The sequence below is a fragment of the Branchiostoma floridae genome, chromosome 5 (genome assembly GCF_000003815.2).
Source record: "Branchiostoma floridae strain S238N-H82 chromosome 5, Bfl_VNyyK, whole genome shotgun sequence".
In the NCBI taxonomy this organism is placed as follows: domain Eukaryota; kingdom Metazoa; phylum Chordata; class Leptocardii; order Amphioxiformes; family Branchiostomatidae; genus Branchiostoma; species Branchiostoma floridae.
In genome coordinates, this window is record NC_049983.1 from 28,593,006 (window position 1) to 28,612,533 (window position 19,528).

The 19,528-nt window shown below is 46.2% G+C and overlaps 2 protein-coding genes across 2 annotated transcripts in view; both read right to left on the reverse strand.

Moving 5' to 3' along the window:
• LOC118416893 overlaps nt 1-17,822 on the reverse strand; it is an 89,080-nt gene extending 71,258 nt beyond the window's left edge. Inside the window, exons 1-2 of the mRNA XM_035822176.1 lie at nt 17,585-17,822; nt 12,876-12,969 (exon numbers count right to left, since the gene is read on the reverse strand). Coding sequence (XP_035678069.1) covers nt 12,876-12,948 — 73 coding nt within the window. The 5' untranslated portion in view covers nt 12,949-12,969; nt 17,585-17,822. The remainder of the gene's footprint in view (nt 1-12,875; nt 12,970-17,584) is intronic.
• The window catches only part of LOC118416885 (creatine kinase, flagellar-like), a 778,750-nt gene that overhangs the window by 307,272 nt on the left and 451,950 nt on the right, over nt 1-19,528 (reverse strand).

Sequence of the window (19,528 nt, forward strand, 5' to 3'; positions counted from 1 at the left end):
AATAGTTGTCAAAACCTGAAATAAAAACAATATCAAATGAATACCGTATCAAATTAAAGCAAAAAAGATAAATATGAGGGAAAGGACCGAATGCTCATTGCAACTATTAGTATGGAGAAGTTAGAGTTTAATGGCAGAATCTGTCTACAAACTTTTAAAAAATCTATTGCTAAATGATGACACGTGGACAATCGAAGACTCATGCATGGCTTTCAATAGCTAAATTTTTCTGTTGCCTTGCTTATTGCTACATTAACAAGGAGTCTTTAACAAGCGTCTCACAACAGATTGTGTTAGGCGCATGAACATCGTACTGACCGACACGATCCTCGGCCTGCTCCTTGGCGCCACGTCCGCGTCTCTTCCTCACCAGGAAGGCAGCAGCAGCCACCAGCAGGACTCCGGCTATCCCTGCAGCTGTGCCCACAGCGATGCCGACAGTGGGGAGGGGGGCAGCTGGGGAAACACACACACATCATGGTCATTATAACTACATACTGTCTGCTACCTGACAGTGCACTAGTGTGTAGTATTTGTACATTTGCCAGACATGGAAAAAACATGCAACAAGTCTCTGCAAAGAAGAATTTAGGCAAGAAGGCTGCTAGCACCTTAGACTTTCCCCATCATGGAGAAGATGATAATGTAACTAGAAACCTCTTACAAGCTTTGCCTATGAGATGACATATTACTGTTGGTAATCATTGGCAAAAACAAAACATTGTTACAGACTTGACAGTCACAGAACATCCGATTTTGGTTTAGTCGCTGAGCCATACTTTCTTGAAAAACTAATTTTATAGCTACCTTGTTCTTGTGCATTCTCCACTTTGAAAGGTCCCTGGGTGAGGATCACTTCGTGATTGCACTTGAGTAACTATTTGGCATTTTCCTGATAAACAAATTCTATAGCTACCTTCTTCTTGTCCATTCTCGACTTTGAAGGGTCCCTGGCTGATGGTTGTTATGTGGTCCCTTCCACTGGCACGTCGGACGCGGGCCTCGCTCAGGTCGGGCACAGCGCGCCTGCGCCGGCTGGGCGGGATGCAGCCCTGACTGCACCGCGAGTCCGGGTCGCTCTGGAAGCAGACCACCATGGTGCAATGGATGTACACCTGCCGTGGGGGGAAGGACAAAATCTTTAGGAAACTGGCACACACATTCAAGGTAACCACGAACCTTTCTGAGAGCACCGAAACAGACACATGATATGGCTGCTGAAGCTCAATTAAGATCGATGAAAGAGCAGGATAGTAGGCTCTGGCAGCTAAAAATACACCTACGGAACTGCCACTTTACGTAATGGAAATCAACTTTAAGAAGACAGCTAGCCCTGCCACCACCACTGACTCCCTATTGGCCGACAGCAAGCCCTGCCACCACCACTGACTCCCTATTGGCCGACAGCTAGCCCTGCCACCACCAATGACTCCCTATTGGCTGACAGCTAGCCCTGCCACCACCAATGACTGCCTATTGGCTGACAGCTAGCCCTGCCACCTCCAATGACTCCCTATTGGCCGACAGCTAGCCCTGCCACCACCAATGACTCCCTATTGGCTGACAGCTAGCCCTGCCACCACCCGACCAATGACTCCCTATTGGCTGACAGCTAGCCCTGCCACCACTACTGACTCCCTATTGGCTGACAGCTAGCCCTGCCGCTACTAATGACTCCCTATTGGCTGACAGCTAGCCCTGCCACCACTACTGACTCCCTATTGGCTGACAGCTAGCCCTGCCACCACCAATGACTCCCTATTGGCTGACAGCTAGCCCTGCCACCACCCGACCATTGACTCCCTATTGGCCGACAGCTAGCCCTGCCACCACCAATGACTCCCTATTGGCTGACAGCTAGCCCTGCCACCTCCAATGACTCCCTATTGGCTGACAGCTAGCCCTGCCACCACCACTGACTCCCTACTGGCTGACAGCTAGCCCTGCCACCACCAATGCCTCCCTATTGGCTGACAGCTAGCCCTGCCACCACCCGACCAATGACTGCCTATTGTACCAGACTGGGATCATCAATGTTGGGGAAGGTGAATGACTGGATGGAGTAGTATAATGCCATGTCGGTTGACCGGTCTGCGTCAAGCTGAAGCGTGGTGTCGACGTCACACCTACAGGAATGAAGTGACTGTAAATGCCACAGAATAATGATTTACTGGCCTAACATGCAACAGCCTGGCTGATGCGTTGTTTATGTGGCACCTATAATGTTAGGAGCGAAGTCAGCGTGAACGCCACAGAATAATGGTTTACTGACCGAATTTTTAACATGATAACTGGAGTAGGTTTTAAATGAGAACACCGGACTCTTGCCATGTGCGAACAAACTAATCAACCTTTGATGTAAGATAATCACGTGAACAGTGACGTACCCGTCCTGGATGATGCTGACGCTGGGAGAGTCGTCAGGGTCGGTACTGGGCGTGGCGAGGCAGCGGAGAGCGAACAGCTCCAGGTCATTCAAAGGTGAGTTCACGCTCAACCCGAAGTGCAGACGGTCCGATGAGGTCACCTATCCATGCACAAATAAAGGAGAAAACAATATAGGACGCATTGCGTTGGGAGAGGGACGAGTAAGGCAAAGAAAGCGGTTACCTTGTTATATCAATAAATGACAAGCATAACTGAAACGGGAGTAATGACTGTCCAGTTGGTTTTAATAGAAGATGACAATGACAGTCTGCACATGACCAGAACAAGACAAGTAGTTTGACAGACATTAGTAAAAAATGAAACAACAGCAGACCTGCACAGGGTAGTCGTCTGAGTTGTATGTCGCAGTGAAGTCTGACGATGTGAACATGTGCATCTCAAAGGTGAAACTGTTTTCCGCGTCCACAACTTGCACACTAAAACAGAACCATAAAGTATTAAAAAGTATTAATTTTATGCTAATAAGCCTTTCAGAATGAAAGTAAACACGAACCTGGAGGCTGGATTTCGATCAAGAATTCTGCACTGATGGTAAGGTTAGCAATAAGGTGGATTATGTTGATATGAGAAGTCGAACCTGAAAATAAATCTGCTTCCCTTGGCTTTGCTAGCACTCCGTAATGATGATAAATGTAACATGTCGATATTAGCTCAGACCCAGTCGGGCTTGTACTTGTAACTCTTACCGTAGAGGATCTTCCTCCCCTCCCCTGTGAGACCACGTACTGACGGAGGAACTTACCGAGGAGACGGGATGTTGTAGAGGATCTCCCTCCCCTGCGAGACCACGTACTGACGGAGGAACTTACCGAGGTGACGGGATGTTGTAGAGGATCTCCCTCCCCTGTGAGACCACGTACTGACGAAGGAACTCACCGAGGTGACGGGATGTTGTAGAGGATCTCCCTCCCCTGTGAGACCACGTACTGACGGAGGAACTCACACCGGAACCTCTTGCTGAAGGGCGTCCCTCTCACGGCTCCGTTGTCAGACGTCACCTGACTGGCGGTGGCCTCGTTGGTGAAGATAAATTTGTCAGCTTCTGACGACTAAAAACAGGGAGAAATGCAAAGAAGCTTACTTAACAATCAGAAAGTTCTTGCAATGAATTGCTATTGGAAAGATATTTCCAGCCATAGACATGGGCCACTTTTTACCTTTTTTTCAACTTTTGTCTTACCAGTTTGCTCATGAGCCGTGAAGGCTACATGGACCATTTTTGGATACTGTACTAACTCTCACTTTAGCAGAATCTTTTCCTCTAAGTCAGAAACATCAAGCTTAGGCAAGGTCAACTTTCTGACTCAATAGGCAAAGCAAAGGGCACTAAGGCTGCTTGGGAAGATACCGTATCCCATTTAGGCCGGAATGATTCTGAACCACTCACACCGGAAAGGACCCCTACTCTTTTCGATCAGTGTGGTGAGCCACGTACTCGAGGTGTGGCTCTCCTCAGACACGAGACCTCCAGGTCCTTAGCAATCATCGCTCGCCATATCTATATCTAAGTACGCTGTGTTTTGCGCGTGTCTATTCTCCATTTTCCACACGTCTACTCACATCTACTGACAGTAGACCGTGTCCATTCTCCATTTTTCAGAAGAATACTAACATCCTGAATGGTCCCGCAGTCCTGCAGACCTGCCCGCAGAGTCACCTCCGTGTCTGTAACCGTGGCGCCGCAGCTGTCGTCCAGCAGGTGCATGTTGTCCACATCTACCGCTGGTAGCGCCGCTCTGGGGAAGGTCACGGTCATGTGGTCCTCATGGCACTCCACGTTCACGATAACTTCAGCTGGAAAACATGGCCAGCGATCAAATCTATTGTTAGACGGGCCCTAATGACCAGGTCTCAAATCCATACCAGGAACACTATAAAAAGAGAGCCTTACCCAATGACCTTAACCCCGTCTAAAGTCCAACCATAATTCAGCCTTTAGCTGCCAATGCTGAACTTTTTCTTTGCTCAATAAAATTATTGATGATCAATTAATTTCATTCTAGGTCAAAAGTAGAGTGCAGCCTTTCTGAAGTCAATCGCGTTGAAAGATCTAAATCTCCCTACATCCATGCCTCACCACCAACCAACCTGTTGTCTCTGTCCCACTGATCTCCCCAACTTCCTGATCGCCATCTCCAAACGCCGTCAGGGTGAAGGTGTACTCTGTGTCTGCCCACAGTCCGGGCACGGTGGCCGCGGTGTCGCCCGGGGAGGGCGGGGGAGACAGGTCCCGGTGCGAGGCCCCGGGGGGACGATAGCGCAGCCGGTACCGGGTTATATTCAGGTCAGCAGGCGCCATCCAGGACAGGGTCATGTAGTCCATCCCGACATCGGTAAAGACCAGGTCAGACAAGCCTGCGGGGTGATTTATGCACACAGAGTGGAATGCATTTATTTATTATAGCCCCTCAGTCTGTACATGCTAGCAACTCATTTGCTTTATTTCTATGTGAAGGGTTCATTAGTCGCAGCCTCTTTTCTGGATCACTGTGAATTTATAATGTTTTGCTAGATGTGTCGTCTACTGTGATATACAATGCAAGTAGAAGCCTGTATGTTTTTCAGACTGGTGACAAACGATAAGGAAAAGGGCATTTTATACCTGTGCAGGTAACCCCATCTCCGGTGTACCCTTCGTTACAGGTACAGTTGAATCCCCCGTCTGTGTTAGAACAGGTTGCGTCATCATGGCAGTTGTCTGTGCCATCTGCACATTCGTCGATATCTGTGGATACAAACAACACGCGTTTCCAGTGCTAAATAAACCTATGAGAATTTGTGAACGTTTTAAAATGCAATATAATGGAAGTAATACATGCAATGTAACAAGTACAAACGCACAATACAATCCCTAACACTCTTACCAGCACACGTGACTCCATCTCCACCGTAACCGTTGGTACATTCACAGCTGAAGGAACCGTCCGTGTTGGTACAGGTTGCCTGGGCGTGGCAGTTGTCTGTGCCATCTGCACATTCGTCGACATCTGTGGATACAAAGAGCACAGTCACGTCACTTGTGCTACATTGTAACTATGCTATGAGACTTAGTGTTTTGATACACTTCTCTATTGAAATGATGCGGTCTAATAGTATAATGTTACCTACATAATATAGTATAATGGCAACATCTCTTGTAGTAGTAACATTACTAAATAAATGGACCAATGAAAATCTTGGTAAAAGCAGGTAGTAACACATTTGCCGACATCTGTGGATACAAATAACACAATCATGTCATCTTGGCTACTATGTGAGTAAAGCTATGGTGCATTGAGGTTTGATACGTTACTCAACTGCATCGCTCGTTGTGCAAGTGGTAAGTGAGTTACACATGCTTACAACGTACAATCTGTGCGATTGCCACGTTACCGTATGCAGGCCGTACTTACACGTGCTGCATATACGCGCCGTTTCCTTTATCGCTTGATTGATGGCGTGATAGTGCTTGTCTGTAAATGGCTGTGTGATGCGTCTAGTGTGTAGGCGTAGCGGTAGTGTGCTTGCCACTTCTCGCTTTCAGCCCTCACCGCTGGCTAGCGGAGCTGCTCGCAGCACTGCGAAAAGAGAGCCGAGTGCGTAAGTCTCTCCTGCCAGTACATAGCCTCTCCACAGCAAGTCCCCATGCAGTGCCTCCTCGTGGCTACAGACGGAAACTGGGCACCGTAAGGCCCCAGGCTAAACTGCAGGGAGCTCGGAGGAGGTCTGGCCCCCAGACGCACGGCATGCAGGGCCCACCGGCGTGTGGATACGCCCTGATGCCTGCGAACCAGACCCCCAGCTATGGGCAAATAGCGCGGGTAGACGGAGCTCGTCAGCCTTGGATGGCAGTTCGTCTAGGGGAAGGAAAACCCTGATTCAAAAACCTCCGCTGCCTTGCGGCTACACCCAGTCCGGGGAAAGGCTACGGGAGTTCACCCAGACAGAAAATCCGGAGTGGAGTACGTGAGACGGTTGGCTGTCAAACTCTGCCATCCTTCCGGCAACTCCTGCAGCCAAGCCAACGCCAAGTGTCACGCCTCGCGTTCCCTTGGACCACGTCGGTGAGGTCGAGAGGGGGGTCCTGTTGTGTTTTTGGGCAGCGCAGGTCCTCCATAAACCTGCCCAGGCTTAGCACTCTGGAGAGGTCACCCCAGTCTCCCCCATCACTGGGGGTGAGAAACAAACCGGGAGACAGCAGTTTACGGGTTATAAGTCCTTGCTAAATTGACGTAAAGCTGGACGCCACGGGTTGCCTCTGACAGTGGGAAGGATCTTCGTAATCCTATTGGTCAGTCACCGCCCGCTTTAAGCCGGGCAGCCCCCGGCCAGTTAGGTCCTGACCCGTCACGATCTGCCTGCTTCATCGGGTGCTTGGAGCTTAGAGTCTTGCTCGACAAGTGGATCGTATGCTGCGCACCAGACAAGAGAAAGGAAAAGAGAAGACAAAAAACACCACCTATTCGCATCGGTAGCTGGAATGTTCGTACCATGCGTACCGGCCTGTCAGATGACTTAACGGTCATAGAGGATATCCGTAAGACTGCAGCGATTGATCGCGAACTCCACAGATTGAACATTGATATTGTTGCTTTGCAAGAAACACGTCTTCCTGACAGTGGGTCCCTTAAGGAGGACTCCTACACCTTCTTCTGGCAAGGAAAAGGTATGGAAGAAACTAGGGAACATGGAGTCGGCTTTGCCGTCAGGAACACTATGCTGCACATGATAGAACCACCAACAGGGGGCAATGAAAGGATCATTACCCTACGTCTCTCCACAGGCTACTTCTGAAGTCAAGGACCGGTTCTATTGTCAACTGGATAGTACAATTAAGAAAATCCCACTATCAGAGCACATTTTCATCCTAGGTGACTTTAATGCCAGGGTGGGCACGGACCATGAGTCATGGCAGACTGTGCTAGGTCATCATGGGATTGGAAAAATGAACGAAAATGGTCAGAGGCTCCTTGAGCTATGCTGCTACCACAATCTCTGTGTAACAAATACCTTCTTCCAGAATAGAACTATTCACAAAGCATCCTGGCGACACCCCAGGTCGCAACGCTGGCATCAGCTGGACCTAGTCATCACACGTCGTTCCTCCCTAAACAGTGTGTGCAATACAAGAGCATACCACAGCGCAGACTGTGATACTGACCACTCTCTTATTGCTTCGAAGATAAAGCTAAGACCTAAAAAATTGCACCATGCGAAGAAGAAGGGCCAGCCCAAAATTGACGTCAGTAAGACTATGCTGCCAGACAGAAACCAGAAATTTCTAGTTGAATGCCTTGAAGGAACTTTGAACAACATCCAGCCCAGGATGCTGAGCACAGGTGGGAAACACTGAGCAAAGCCATCTACAGTGCAGCAGCCCAGTCGTATGGAAAGAAGGAGCGAAAGAATACAGACTCGTTCCTGTTCCCTGAGCATCCATCTTCTCCTCTGTCAGCGACGTCTACGCTGGCTGGGACACGTATCCCGAATGAAGGATGGACGCATCCCGAAGGACATCCTGTTTGGTGAACTAGCGACAGGAAAACGGCCAGTAGGACGACCGGCACTGCGCTTCAGAGATGTCTGTAAGCGTGATCTGAAGCTAACTGACATTGACCCAGCCAGCTGGGAACAGATTGCAGCAGACCGCAACAGATGGCGCCACACGGTCAAGGATGGTCTTGCAAAGGGCCAGGAAAGACGTACAGAGCATCTTGAGTCAAGGAGACGCAAACGCAAAGAGAAACCGCAACAGGGGAACCCCTCTGCCTTCATATGTCCAAACTGTGGCCGCGACTGCCATGCCAGGATCGGCCTACAGAGCCACAGTAGACGCTGTCAACCACCGTGACCTGATACAGAGCGCTACCATCATCTGCAAAGATGGAAGGATGCCTACTACTAGTGCTTGTGCATTATTAGAAAGCTGAAATGCACCAAAATGTACCTGCGGGACAGTAAAGGAATTTAGATTTGATATTGATTTTGTAATAAAAATTCTCTTTACTTTCCCATGCCCGCCTTGGGTACTTTTTTGGTGCACTGTTGAGGCAGGAAGACGAGGAAATCGCGGCCACTACTACACTAGCCCCCCACCGAACCTCTGCTTGGAGACTAGGATTTAGATACTGCAGCCTTTATCTGAATCATCAAAAGAATATGAACAGCTAATTCTAAGCTGGGAAACTGTGGATCACTCACCAGACGTCTCCCCGCAGTAGGCCAGCCAGCAGTGAGGAACCGCGGGGAGTTTATACACGAAGTAGCCGCCGCTGCAGGCCCGCACCTGGATGGTTGTCTGCCTAAAACAGGTGTTACCGGCCCAGTGGGCACACGCCTGGCGGGAGACTTCACCGTCAGCAGGGCTGGGGTGTTGTCCGTTCATCCACATCGGGGCGTTGGTGCCGCAACTTTGCACCGGCGGGGCCTGTGTCGGCATTTGGGTTCCCGCAGGACCGATGAAGCGGTACCACTCTCCGGCAAACCCACGGTCACACCCCTTGGTACCATCGCGGGTATATTGGACGTTCCTCGATGTCTCATTCAGTACACGGTATACGTTGCTGCTGCATGGATCTGAAGAAACAACAAAGAACAGAATCCATCGGCCCTCCAACTGAAATGTAAACTTTAGGTAAGGGTTTGCCACAATTAGTATCCTTTACCTCTGGGGCCAGTTGTGTACGTACAGGATATGATGGTTAGACCTTGCACCTCCATAGAAATACATGTGAGAGTATATAGAAATCCCAAGTTAAATCTTTCTTAAGTGGTGTATTTGCAATTGCGAAGTAAATCCTGCATTTGTTCACATTACTGATAGATTCAATCATCATGATGGTTGTTTTCTTTCGTGCTTGTTTTTTTAGCTTATAATACCGAAACAAATAAGTAATGAAATGATATATACTGTAATACATTTTATTGTATGAGAGTCGAGGTGTCTTTTATCTACCCTATAATGTGACTATCCCTTGTATGATCAATATAAGGATACACTAATTTTCCTAGGCTTTGCTGTTGTGAATGTTATACTGACTGAATTAGCCTTAGAAACCAAATGGTATCAAATGTTAGTGTTCTTGTAATGTCTTCACTGTGTATTATGGACCAATGAAAATCTTGGTAAAAGCAGGTAGTAACACATTTGCCGACATCTGTGGATACAAATAACACAGTCATGTCATCTTTGCTACTATGTGAGTAAAGCTATGGTGCATTGATTTTTTATACATTACTCAATAAAAATCATGTATTCTTTAAATATATTGTCCAATTTAATGTTCTTACCAGTACAGTTGACTCCATTTCCACTGTATCTTTCAGTGCAATCACATGTAAAAGAACCGTCCGTGTTGGTACAGGTTGCCTGGGCGTGGCAGTTGTGTGTGCCTTCTGCACATTCATCGTCATCTGTGGATAAAGACAACACAGACATGTCACCTGTGCTACAATGTAACTTGTCTATGATACTTGGTGTTTTGATACATTACTCTATTGAAATGATGCAGCCTAATAGTATTATATTGTACTGAAAAAGTGACGCAAAAACCAATTGTCCCTACCAGTACAGTTGACTCCATTTCCACTGTACCCTTCCGTGCAATCACATGTAAAAGAGCCGTCCGTGTTGGTACAGGTTGCCTGGGCGTGGCAGTTGTCTGTGCCATCCGCACATTCGTCGATATCTGGTGCGTTGGATATTCAGATAGAAAGAACACAGGTTACCGGCGATAGATAAACATTTGAGTTTTTGTGTTTTTTTTTGTGTGAAATGGAACTCATTGAAAATTTTTTAGATCTGCCAACAATGAATATATAACAAGATATGGTCCTTGTGAAAAGTAGTCGTAAGTTTCTTCATTATAATCTGCATGTCTTTACGCAGACGATACCACAATTTTCTGTTCCAGCGAGGACGCCAGTTTCATAGAGAACACTATGAACTCTGAACTAGCAAACCTTGCCACATGGCTACATTCAAACCGCCTAACACTGAATGTTGCTATGACAAAGTGGATCCTATTCAGCACAAGTGGGAAGCTAAGAGCTGCAAAACCTCTGAGAACTCACATTGCTCAGGAAACTGTTAAACAAGTGTACCAATCAAAATAACTAGGTGTTCTCCTTGACTGAACTATCACATGGAACGAACACATTAGTATTTTATGTTCCAAGGTTTCTCAGAGATTAGGTTTGTTAAGGCGCCTAAGATTATGCCTCCCTGCCAGCATAGCAAGTAAGTTATACAAATGTATGATTCTACCACTACTTGAGTATTGCGATATGTTTGGGCAAAACTGTAACATCACCAAACAGCGACAACGTCACATTCTTCAAAATCGAGCGACAAGAGTCAGTCTACAAATGAAGCAACGATCCAGTGTCGAAGACCTAGAAAACAGCCTCAACTGGAAGTACGTGACGCAGCGCAGAAAGGAGCACATGCGTGTCATGGTTTTTACATGTATTAACGGGCTTACCCCTAAATAGTTAGACGGCACTTTTGTATACAACCACCTGTTATGTAAACACAACGCCAGACAAACATCATTTACTACAACATACTCCCAGCTTTATAAGGAAGGCAAGAAACAATTCTACGGCAATTTGAAGCTGCCTTTTTGAAGCTGTCTTAAGTAGCATCCTGACTTCTACCCCATTTCTTGACTTTCTTGGTTTTCACTTATGAAGGTTTATGGACTTGAGTAATGGTCACTGAATTTCTGAATTGAGCGAACATCCTTCCATCTGGGGAGACATATGATATATGATAGGCGATATTAGAGGATGTTTTAGCAAGCCATCTTTGTGAAAATCCCTATCATAACATCGTACATATGTTTGCTGACACTGGAATTGTCATATATAGTTATAGTTACCAACGGCCTTTTGATGAACAATGGTGGACCATTGATGCAATTATTTTCTACAAATATGGGGCCCCAACTGAAACAAACTACGGTGATTTTCTGCATATACTATATTGTCGATGGTTTGATACTGCTGGTGCATTGGAAAAATGAAGTGCACCCAAATGTACCTGTGGGGCAGTAAAGACTTTAAATTTGATATTGATTTTGTTGTCAAAAGTTCTCTCAACTTTCCCATGGCCATAACCAGCTGGGCTGCTTTTTGGTGCATTGTGGAGGCAGGAAGACGAAAAAATCGCGGACACTACTACATTGCCAGCCCACCCCACCTAAACTAGGAGACTAGGATTTAGCTACTGCAGCATTTATCTGAATCATAAAAAGAATATGAACAGCTCGTTCTAAGCTACTACACTAGCACCCCACCCAACATCTGCTCGGAGACTAGGATATAGCTTTTGCGGCATTTATCTGAATCATCAATATGAACAGCTAGTTCTAAGCTGGGAAACTGTGGATCACTCACCAACCGTCTCCCCGCAGTAGGCCGCGAAGCATTGAGGAACCGCGGGGAGTTTATACACGAAGTAGCCGCCGCTGCAGGCCCGCACATGGATGGTTGTCTGACGCCAACAGGTGTTAAGTTCATTGTGGGCACACGCCTGATACCAACAGGTGTTACTGTTCCAGCCGACCGCACACGCCTGGCGGGAGACTTCACCGTCAGCAAGGCTGGGGTGTTGTCCGTTCATCCACATCGGGGAGGCGGTGCCGCATCTGTGGTCGGGGGGCGCCTGTGTGGGCATTTGGGTTCCCGCAGCGCCCATGAAGCGGTACCACTCTCCGGCAAACCAACTGTCACACCTGTAGGTACCATGGGGGGTGTTATATCGGACGTTCCTCAATGCCTCATTCAGAACACGGTAGCTGCTGCATGGATCTGAAGAAACAACAAAGAACAGAATCCATCGGCCCTCCAACTGAAATGTAAACTTTAGGTAAGGGTTTGTCACAATTAGTATCCTTTACCTCTGGGGCCAGTTGTGTACGTACAGGATATGATGGTTAGACCTTGCACCTCCATAGAAATACATGTGAGAGTATATAGAAATCCCAAGTTAAATCTTTCTTAAGTGGTGTATTTGCAATTGCGAAGTAAATCCTGCATTTGTTTACATTACTGATAGATTCAATCATCATGATGGTTGTTTTCTTTCGTGCTTGTTTTTTTAGCTTATAATACCGAAACAAATAAGTAATGAAATGATATATACTGTAATACATTTTATTGTATGAGAGTCGAGGTGTCTTTTATCTACCCTATAATGTGACTATCCCTTGTATGATCAATATAAGGATACACTAATTTTCCTAGGCTTTGCTGTTGTGAATGTTATACTGACTGAATTAGCCTTAGAAACCAAATGGTATCAAATGTCAGTGTTCTTGTAATGTCTTCACTGTGTATTATCAACGCAATTCAGGGGTGCATTTTTCAGCTTCTGTATCACTGCTATGTTGGTTTTCTTTGAATAAAGAATAAGAAGAAAATAGATAATCGAGGGGAAATCTCACCTTGAGCCGTCCCGCCCGCAGCCACAGCGAGCAGAACCAGCAACCCCACGGGTACCGCCACTCGCGGGTCCATCGTGAATCCGGGCTAGCTCACCTGGAATAAAGTCATCAGGAGGGGGATTATCACCCGGCACGTGTCAGCATTCCTTCTACGCGTTCAACAAAAACGGTCTGCAGTGTGAGCAACAGGCGATTGAGAAGATGTTCATATTCATCAAAAGCAGCAAGTAACAAATTGCACCGCAGCATGTTTGCACATTAATCCTTAAAGTCATACTGTACTCCAGAGGAGAGTGTTATTTTCTTAAAGACCACATCTTTATGTACACAAAATCAACGAAATGTGTAACAATTAATCACAGATGAACAAATAAAGGGACCATTTATAATCCAGTAACTGAGTATTTCCCCTTCATGCAGACCCATTGGGTGTGATGCATGATGGGAATAATGCCTTAACTATTAGTTCCTATTGGATAATTACTAAAGTTCCAGGTCAACTTTTGGGTTAAATAAATAGAAGAATTAGATTGCTAAGAATGGAAAATGATGAACTACTATTCACACACATGCTGCAAGCATTGATTTTAAGATCGGACCTCGATTTCTTAAGAGCTGCCACTTTTTATGAAGGCCCTTTTTTCAATTCTTAAGTATGGGTTTCAATGGGATGAATGACAAACATCAAAGCCCATTTTTTTACCAAAAGCAAATGGGACATAAAGCTATTAAGGCTACAAGTAGTCAAACAAGTATCCAGAAACACATTGCAAAAGTGATTTTCAAGCTCACCCAAATATTTCTTAAGAGCTGCCAAGTTGAAGTTTGCCCAATGGTTGTTCGCATTATAATGTGTTACACCTGGCTGTAATTTGATTGGAGGGTACTCAGGGGGTTACTGCTTTATAATGCAACTGGTCTCTTGTCCAGGTTCAATGTCTAGTGGTCGATACAATAACATTTTGGATTCAGAAAAATATTACTAGCAGAACTGGAACACTCTCCTCTGGAGTACAGTATGGCTTTAAGTTGCTGGATTTTTCAGCTCAGTACACGCTTCCAGTGCTGCAATTTTCGCAAAATCTCTCTTAGATTGTGAACCAGCTCAGAGCGTAATCCAAAAAGTGCGAGCCATAAAGCAAACGGTACAAAATAGAAAGCCAGATAACAACATCTAACAAAACGTAAAAAAAAACCCATCCGGAACGGAATATCTGCTTGGAGAGAAGTCGCTGTGCACCACCATGTTGTCTTGGTCATTAGCAACTAGTAGTTTAAAAGCTTCAAACTTTGCATCAGTGCAGAAACATCTGCCTCGTCGTTTTTTAAACCATCAGCCCTAATGCGCCCGGGGCCCAACAAAGCTACGCGCGCGAACTAGTAAACATGTCGTCAAGACTCTACAGAATTCTGCCGACACAAGAAATCGTCAAATCCCTGTGATTCTAGAAATATGAAAACAAAACATGCACCGTACGAAATGTCCCACCCTTTTGGCTCCGACCACTTTGAAAGAAAAGTCTAATGTCATGTCCCCGCTTTTAACCCCAAGCATCGGGGGTCAATAAGCTTTCGCCGCCGGGCATGTTCTCATCAATGCGTCTTCTTCTTCTACACGGCTGAACCATGCTTTACGCTGTGGGTACACATAAGTTCCGTTTATTTGTAAAGGCTCTCTTTCCACGAGACGGTGAGCGACCAATGAACGTGAGCTTACGTGACCCTTCAATTGGAATATCATTCACGATGTAAAGGTATGATTTAGAAGGCAACAAATCTTCTACATTCAAGATTCAAGTAAATTATTATCAAAGAATGAGCCTATCTTTGGAAATGGCATGTCCAGAACAGGAGAAAGCAAAATGGAAGTCCTGCTGCAGCACCACGGAACACTTATTATTTAATCATTTTTTCATTCTTCCAATACTGATATGTCAAATGTCATCAAGATTTCTCGAGCTATGCTGACAACAGACGAACACAACCCGTCCTGCCGAGGATGAAACAGTGTCCTCTTATGACATGGTGCCGACTTTGTTCTCACAAGCCCCCACATTTAACCCCAAACATCATGGGTCAATAAGCTTCCGCCGCAGGCCATGTTCTCAGCAATGCGTCTTCTACTGATGACATTTTTTCTTTCTTGTCTTTTTGCTTATGGACAGACGAGGGCAATGCGGCACTGCAACCAAGTTAGTTAATTATATCAACAGTACCACATACACGGTATAGACAGAAGGAAAATGTATTTCTTTTACCTCCCGAACGAAGTCAGGTACCCACTTCTACACCTGGTGAAGTAAGAAAGGTCGTGTGAAGGGCACAACGTCGGAGGCACGGCGGGTATCGAACTCGGGACCTCTAGATTCCGAGCCGAACGCTCTACCAGTTATGCCGCACACGACGCCATTACTTGTGACACGATTGAGCCATGTTTTACACTGTGTGTTCACAAAAGGTCCATTCCATTTTGTACAAAACCTGAGGAATACTCTCCAATTTGTAAAGACTTTTCTCTACTGGAGGGCGAGCCAAGAGAGCCGAGTTGAGCAATCAAGGAGGAACCAAAATCAAATATGGTGTACATGTTATGAGGTATCATTTGAAGACAGACAAATATACAAAACGTAAGAAAAAAGAAACATTTTTCATCCATGAAATTCGCTGAGCGACCTGCGAGATATTTAGTCCTGAAAATACAAATACATTTGCGAATGACGTTTTTTAAAGTCTACAGAACAAGCAAATTAACAAAGAAATGTGAGTGAAACGAGCTCAGGCACTGTCTGTCTTTGAAAACTCCCGACGATACAGTATTGCACCTTGCCAAGAACGCCACATATCAAAACTGGAAGCCCTTTTACAGTACCATCGGACATCGCTAGGGGGCAATAATCTAATCATTTTTCTTGATTTTTCAACACCTATCGGCATATCAACTGCCATAAAGATTCATCGAGTTATGGTAACTAGACAAAAACGCAAGCGCATCAACAGCCGAAAACAAGGGTGGTCAATGACCATGTTACAAAGTATTTGGTAACATGTTAGTTTGGTACGTACATGTGACAACATAAAGGTAGCATAACAAAGTAATCACATATTCCGGATTCAAAAAGAATAGAATTGACTATATCTCAATACGCCGACGGCCAATTATTTTGAGAGCCAACATCTCCTTTGCTCAACAAATAGACAGAATTTTTTGTGAAAATCCGCGACGCGCCCGTGAGAAGACTTCCATCTCGCCAGGTCCTCTATGGCTATGGTTTGGCGGGACAACAAGTCGCGACGCGCCCGTGAGAAGACTACCATCTCATCAGGTCCTCTATGGCTATGGGTTGGCGGGAAAACGAGCGGCGACGCGCCCGTGAGAAGACTACCATCTCATCAGGTCCTCTATGGCTATGGGTTAGCGGGACAACAAGTCGCGACGCGGGACAACACGCTGCGTCGGGCCTGGCGTAAGTTGTAGAGCGTTCGGCTCGGATTATATAGGTCCTGAGTTCGATCCCCACCGTGCCCCCCGACGTTGTGCCCTTGGGAAAGGAACTTTACACGACCTTCCTCACTTCACCCAGGTGTAAAAACGGGTACCTGACTTCGGTCGGGGAGGTAAAAGACTACCTTTTCCTTCTGTCTGTACCGCGTATGTAGCACTGTTAATATAAGTTACAAAACTTGAGTGCAGTGCCACATTGTTCTCGTCTGTCCAAAAGCAAATAGAAAAAAAGCCGCGACGCGTCCCGCATAGCCGACCGTCAGCGGTGGAAACCGCGATCTCCTCCCGTCCAAAGGTGGGCGGACACCAAGCCGCGACGCGCTCTGCCGTGCAGCCCACACCTCGCCGCGCCTTCTGTGCGACTGCAACGTGGCCACAGTGGCGTGTGGGTCGTGGCAATCGTCGAAGCTCGTCTTTTTTCGTGACGGGACGACACACCACGACGGCAGCCTAGAAAAAAAAGCAAAGGCCGACTTCTTCACGTCACCAGCAAAGCTCCCGTGATATGCATCGTGGAGTCGTGGAAATGCGTCTTCTCTCGGTCGGTACGTAAAGCGTAAAGGGCACCACCCACCGTGGAGTCGGCTATCGTCAGCCGTGGAGATGCGGCTTCTTACGGTCGGGAAACAGCGCCATGTGGCCACAGCCAATCGGTGGCCGTGAAAGTCACCATGTTACGTCCTTTCTGTTGTGCCAGACCACCTTGGATCGCGTTTCAATAAACAAAAAACGGCTGTTACACAGAAAAATGCAATAATATTCGATGCAGAGTTTAGAGCCGGACGCGGACGTCGGCCATGGGAAAGTCGTCGAGGCTCGTCCTGTTCGTTGACAGCAGACCGCGATGAACCCACGGTCTAGCGTCTAGCGCTGCTTCGCTTATCAAAATTTAACGTGATTCACGAGACAAACGCTTTGTCTCTACATATATCGTATGTTGCGCCATGTTAAGCCACGCATTCCAGTCAACATGCATTGGACACACTTAAATCGAAGATCTACATTCACTGGATCAAGGATTTATAACCAAATGGAAAAAAAATCCTGATAGAAAAGAGGATGTTACCATAGTACCTAAACCACGAAAGATGCAGAAGTGGGTAGGAGCACGATTAAATTCACATCTAAGAACATAATAAAAATAACCACGAAAAACAGTGCCGTAAGAAAACATACGACGTCGCGGTACGTGGCGGTCTTTACTCACAGTTGTAAGTTGCTGGCGAAAGGTGTGACGGTGCTTTTCGGACAAGTGTCGGTTCTCCCGACTGAGGCGTTCAGGTCTGGCGGCGGTTGCTGCTCCGGCAAGCGTCAATCCTTCCCACCGACGGCGCTATCTGTCCGGCGGCGGTTGATGACGACTTCGGTGCAGGGACGTCTCTGAGCTGGATCCGCTCCGTGGTCTGCCGCAAGCCGCAGATCTGCGCGCCTTTTCTAGCCTGCCTGCCTGTTTCCTCCCCCGCAAAACGATACATCATATCGTCTAAAGATGACAGATCCCAGTGACACCTGCCCGATGTTTTTTACTGCCTGTCCCCTCCCCCTTCCTGCCTTCCAGGAATCATACGGGTTGGGGTTGAGGTAACAAAAAGAAGACGTCCTTGCGTTTGCGCCTCGGTATTTGGTTTGGGGCGCTTGTGACATTCTTTTTTTTTACTGCAGAGGCGTTGCTTATTAACTTTATGGCTTTTTAATCGTTCTGTTCATCACATAACTTATTTGTAAAACATTAATAACATCAGTTAAGCATTTCGACACTTTGACTTCTTACGCGTCTCAAATATAGCATCTTCAAATTTATAATATGGTGGCGTCTTGTGTGGCGTAAATGGTTCTGTTGGGATCTGAACCTAGAGGAGCCAGAAGTCCCGGGTTCGATACAATGTCCTTGGGAAAGGCACAGCCTTCCTCACTCCAGCTAGGTGTACAGATGGGTACCTGACTTCTTATGCGACCTTATCTTCTGTCTGTACTGGCACTGATAAAATAAGTTGCTAACTTGAGTGAAGTGCCTCGTCTGTCCGAACGCAACTATTAACAAAATGTAAATAGCATCAGATGGTTCTACAAAATATTCGGCTGTGAGGATAATAGCAAACACCGGAGAGAATGGAAAAACTAAATCTTTTACACATGTACGTGCGTGCATATATCTGTGGCATGTGTAAATAGATAAACACACACAAACATATATAAGTTTTATTCATTTTAAGTGTGTGTGTGTGTATGTGTCTTTTTGTGTGTGTGTATGAATAGATGAATGAATGAACGACAGAAAGAGGTGTATCTATGGTGCGTTAAAACTGTAACAGAAACACGGGACTGTTATTGCAGAGATGGCTAACTTGACAGGGCGAGGTGTATCTATGGTGTGTTAAAACTGTAACAGAAACACGGGACTGTTATTGCAGAGATGGCTAACTTGACAGGGCGAGGTGTATCTATGGTGTGTTAAAACTGTAACAGAAACACGGGACTGTTATTGCAGAGATGGCTAGCTTGACAGGAAAAGGTGTATCTATGGTGCGTTAAAACTGTAACAGAAACACGGGACTGTTATTGCAGAGATGGCTAACTTGACAGGAAAAGGTGTATCTATGGTGCGTTAAAACTGTAACAGAAACACGGGACTGTTATTGCAGAGATGGTTTAGACAGGACGAGGTGTATCTATGTTGTGTGCGTGAAAACGCCGAGCCCACGTGGGCTTATATGACACTAAACAACATCTGTGGCATATGTTTGTATGTGTGTGTGTGTGTGTGTGTGTGTGTGTGTATAAGTGTGTATTTGTACATACATACATACATACATACATACATAATCATACTTGTTAACAAGTTTGAGCATTTACACAGTTTAACCTCCATAGTGATCTATCCCTCATCAGTTCAACGATTTGTGTATGTTTGTGTGTGTGTGTGTGTGCGAGTGTATGTGAGTGTGTTTGTGAGTGTCTGTATGTGTGTGTGTGTGTGTGGATGAGTGTATGTGTGTGTGTGGATGATTGTATGTGTGTGTGTACGTGTGTGTGTGTGTGTATGAGCGTGTGTGTGTGTGAGTGAGTGTGTGTGTGTGAGTGTGTGTGTGAGTGTATGTGTGTGTGTATATGTGTGTGTGTGTATGAGTGTGTGTGTGTGTGTGAGTGAGTG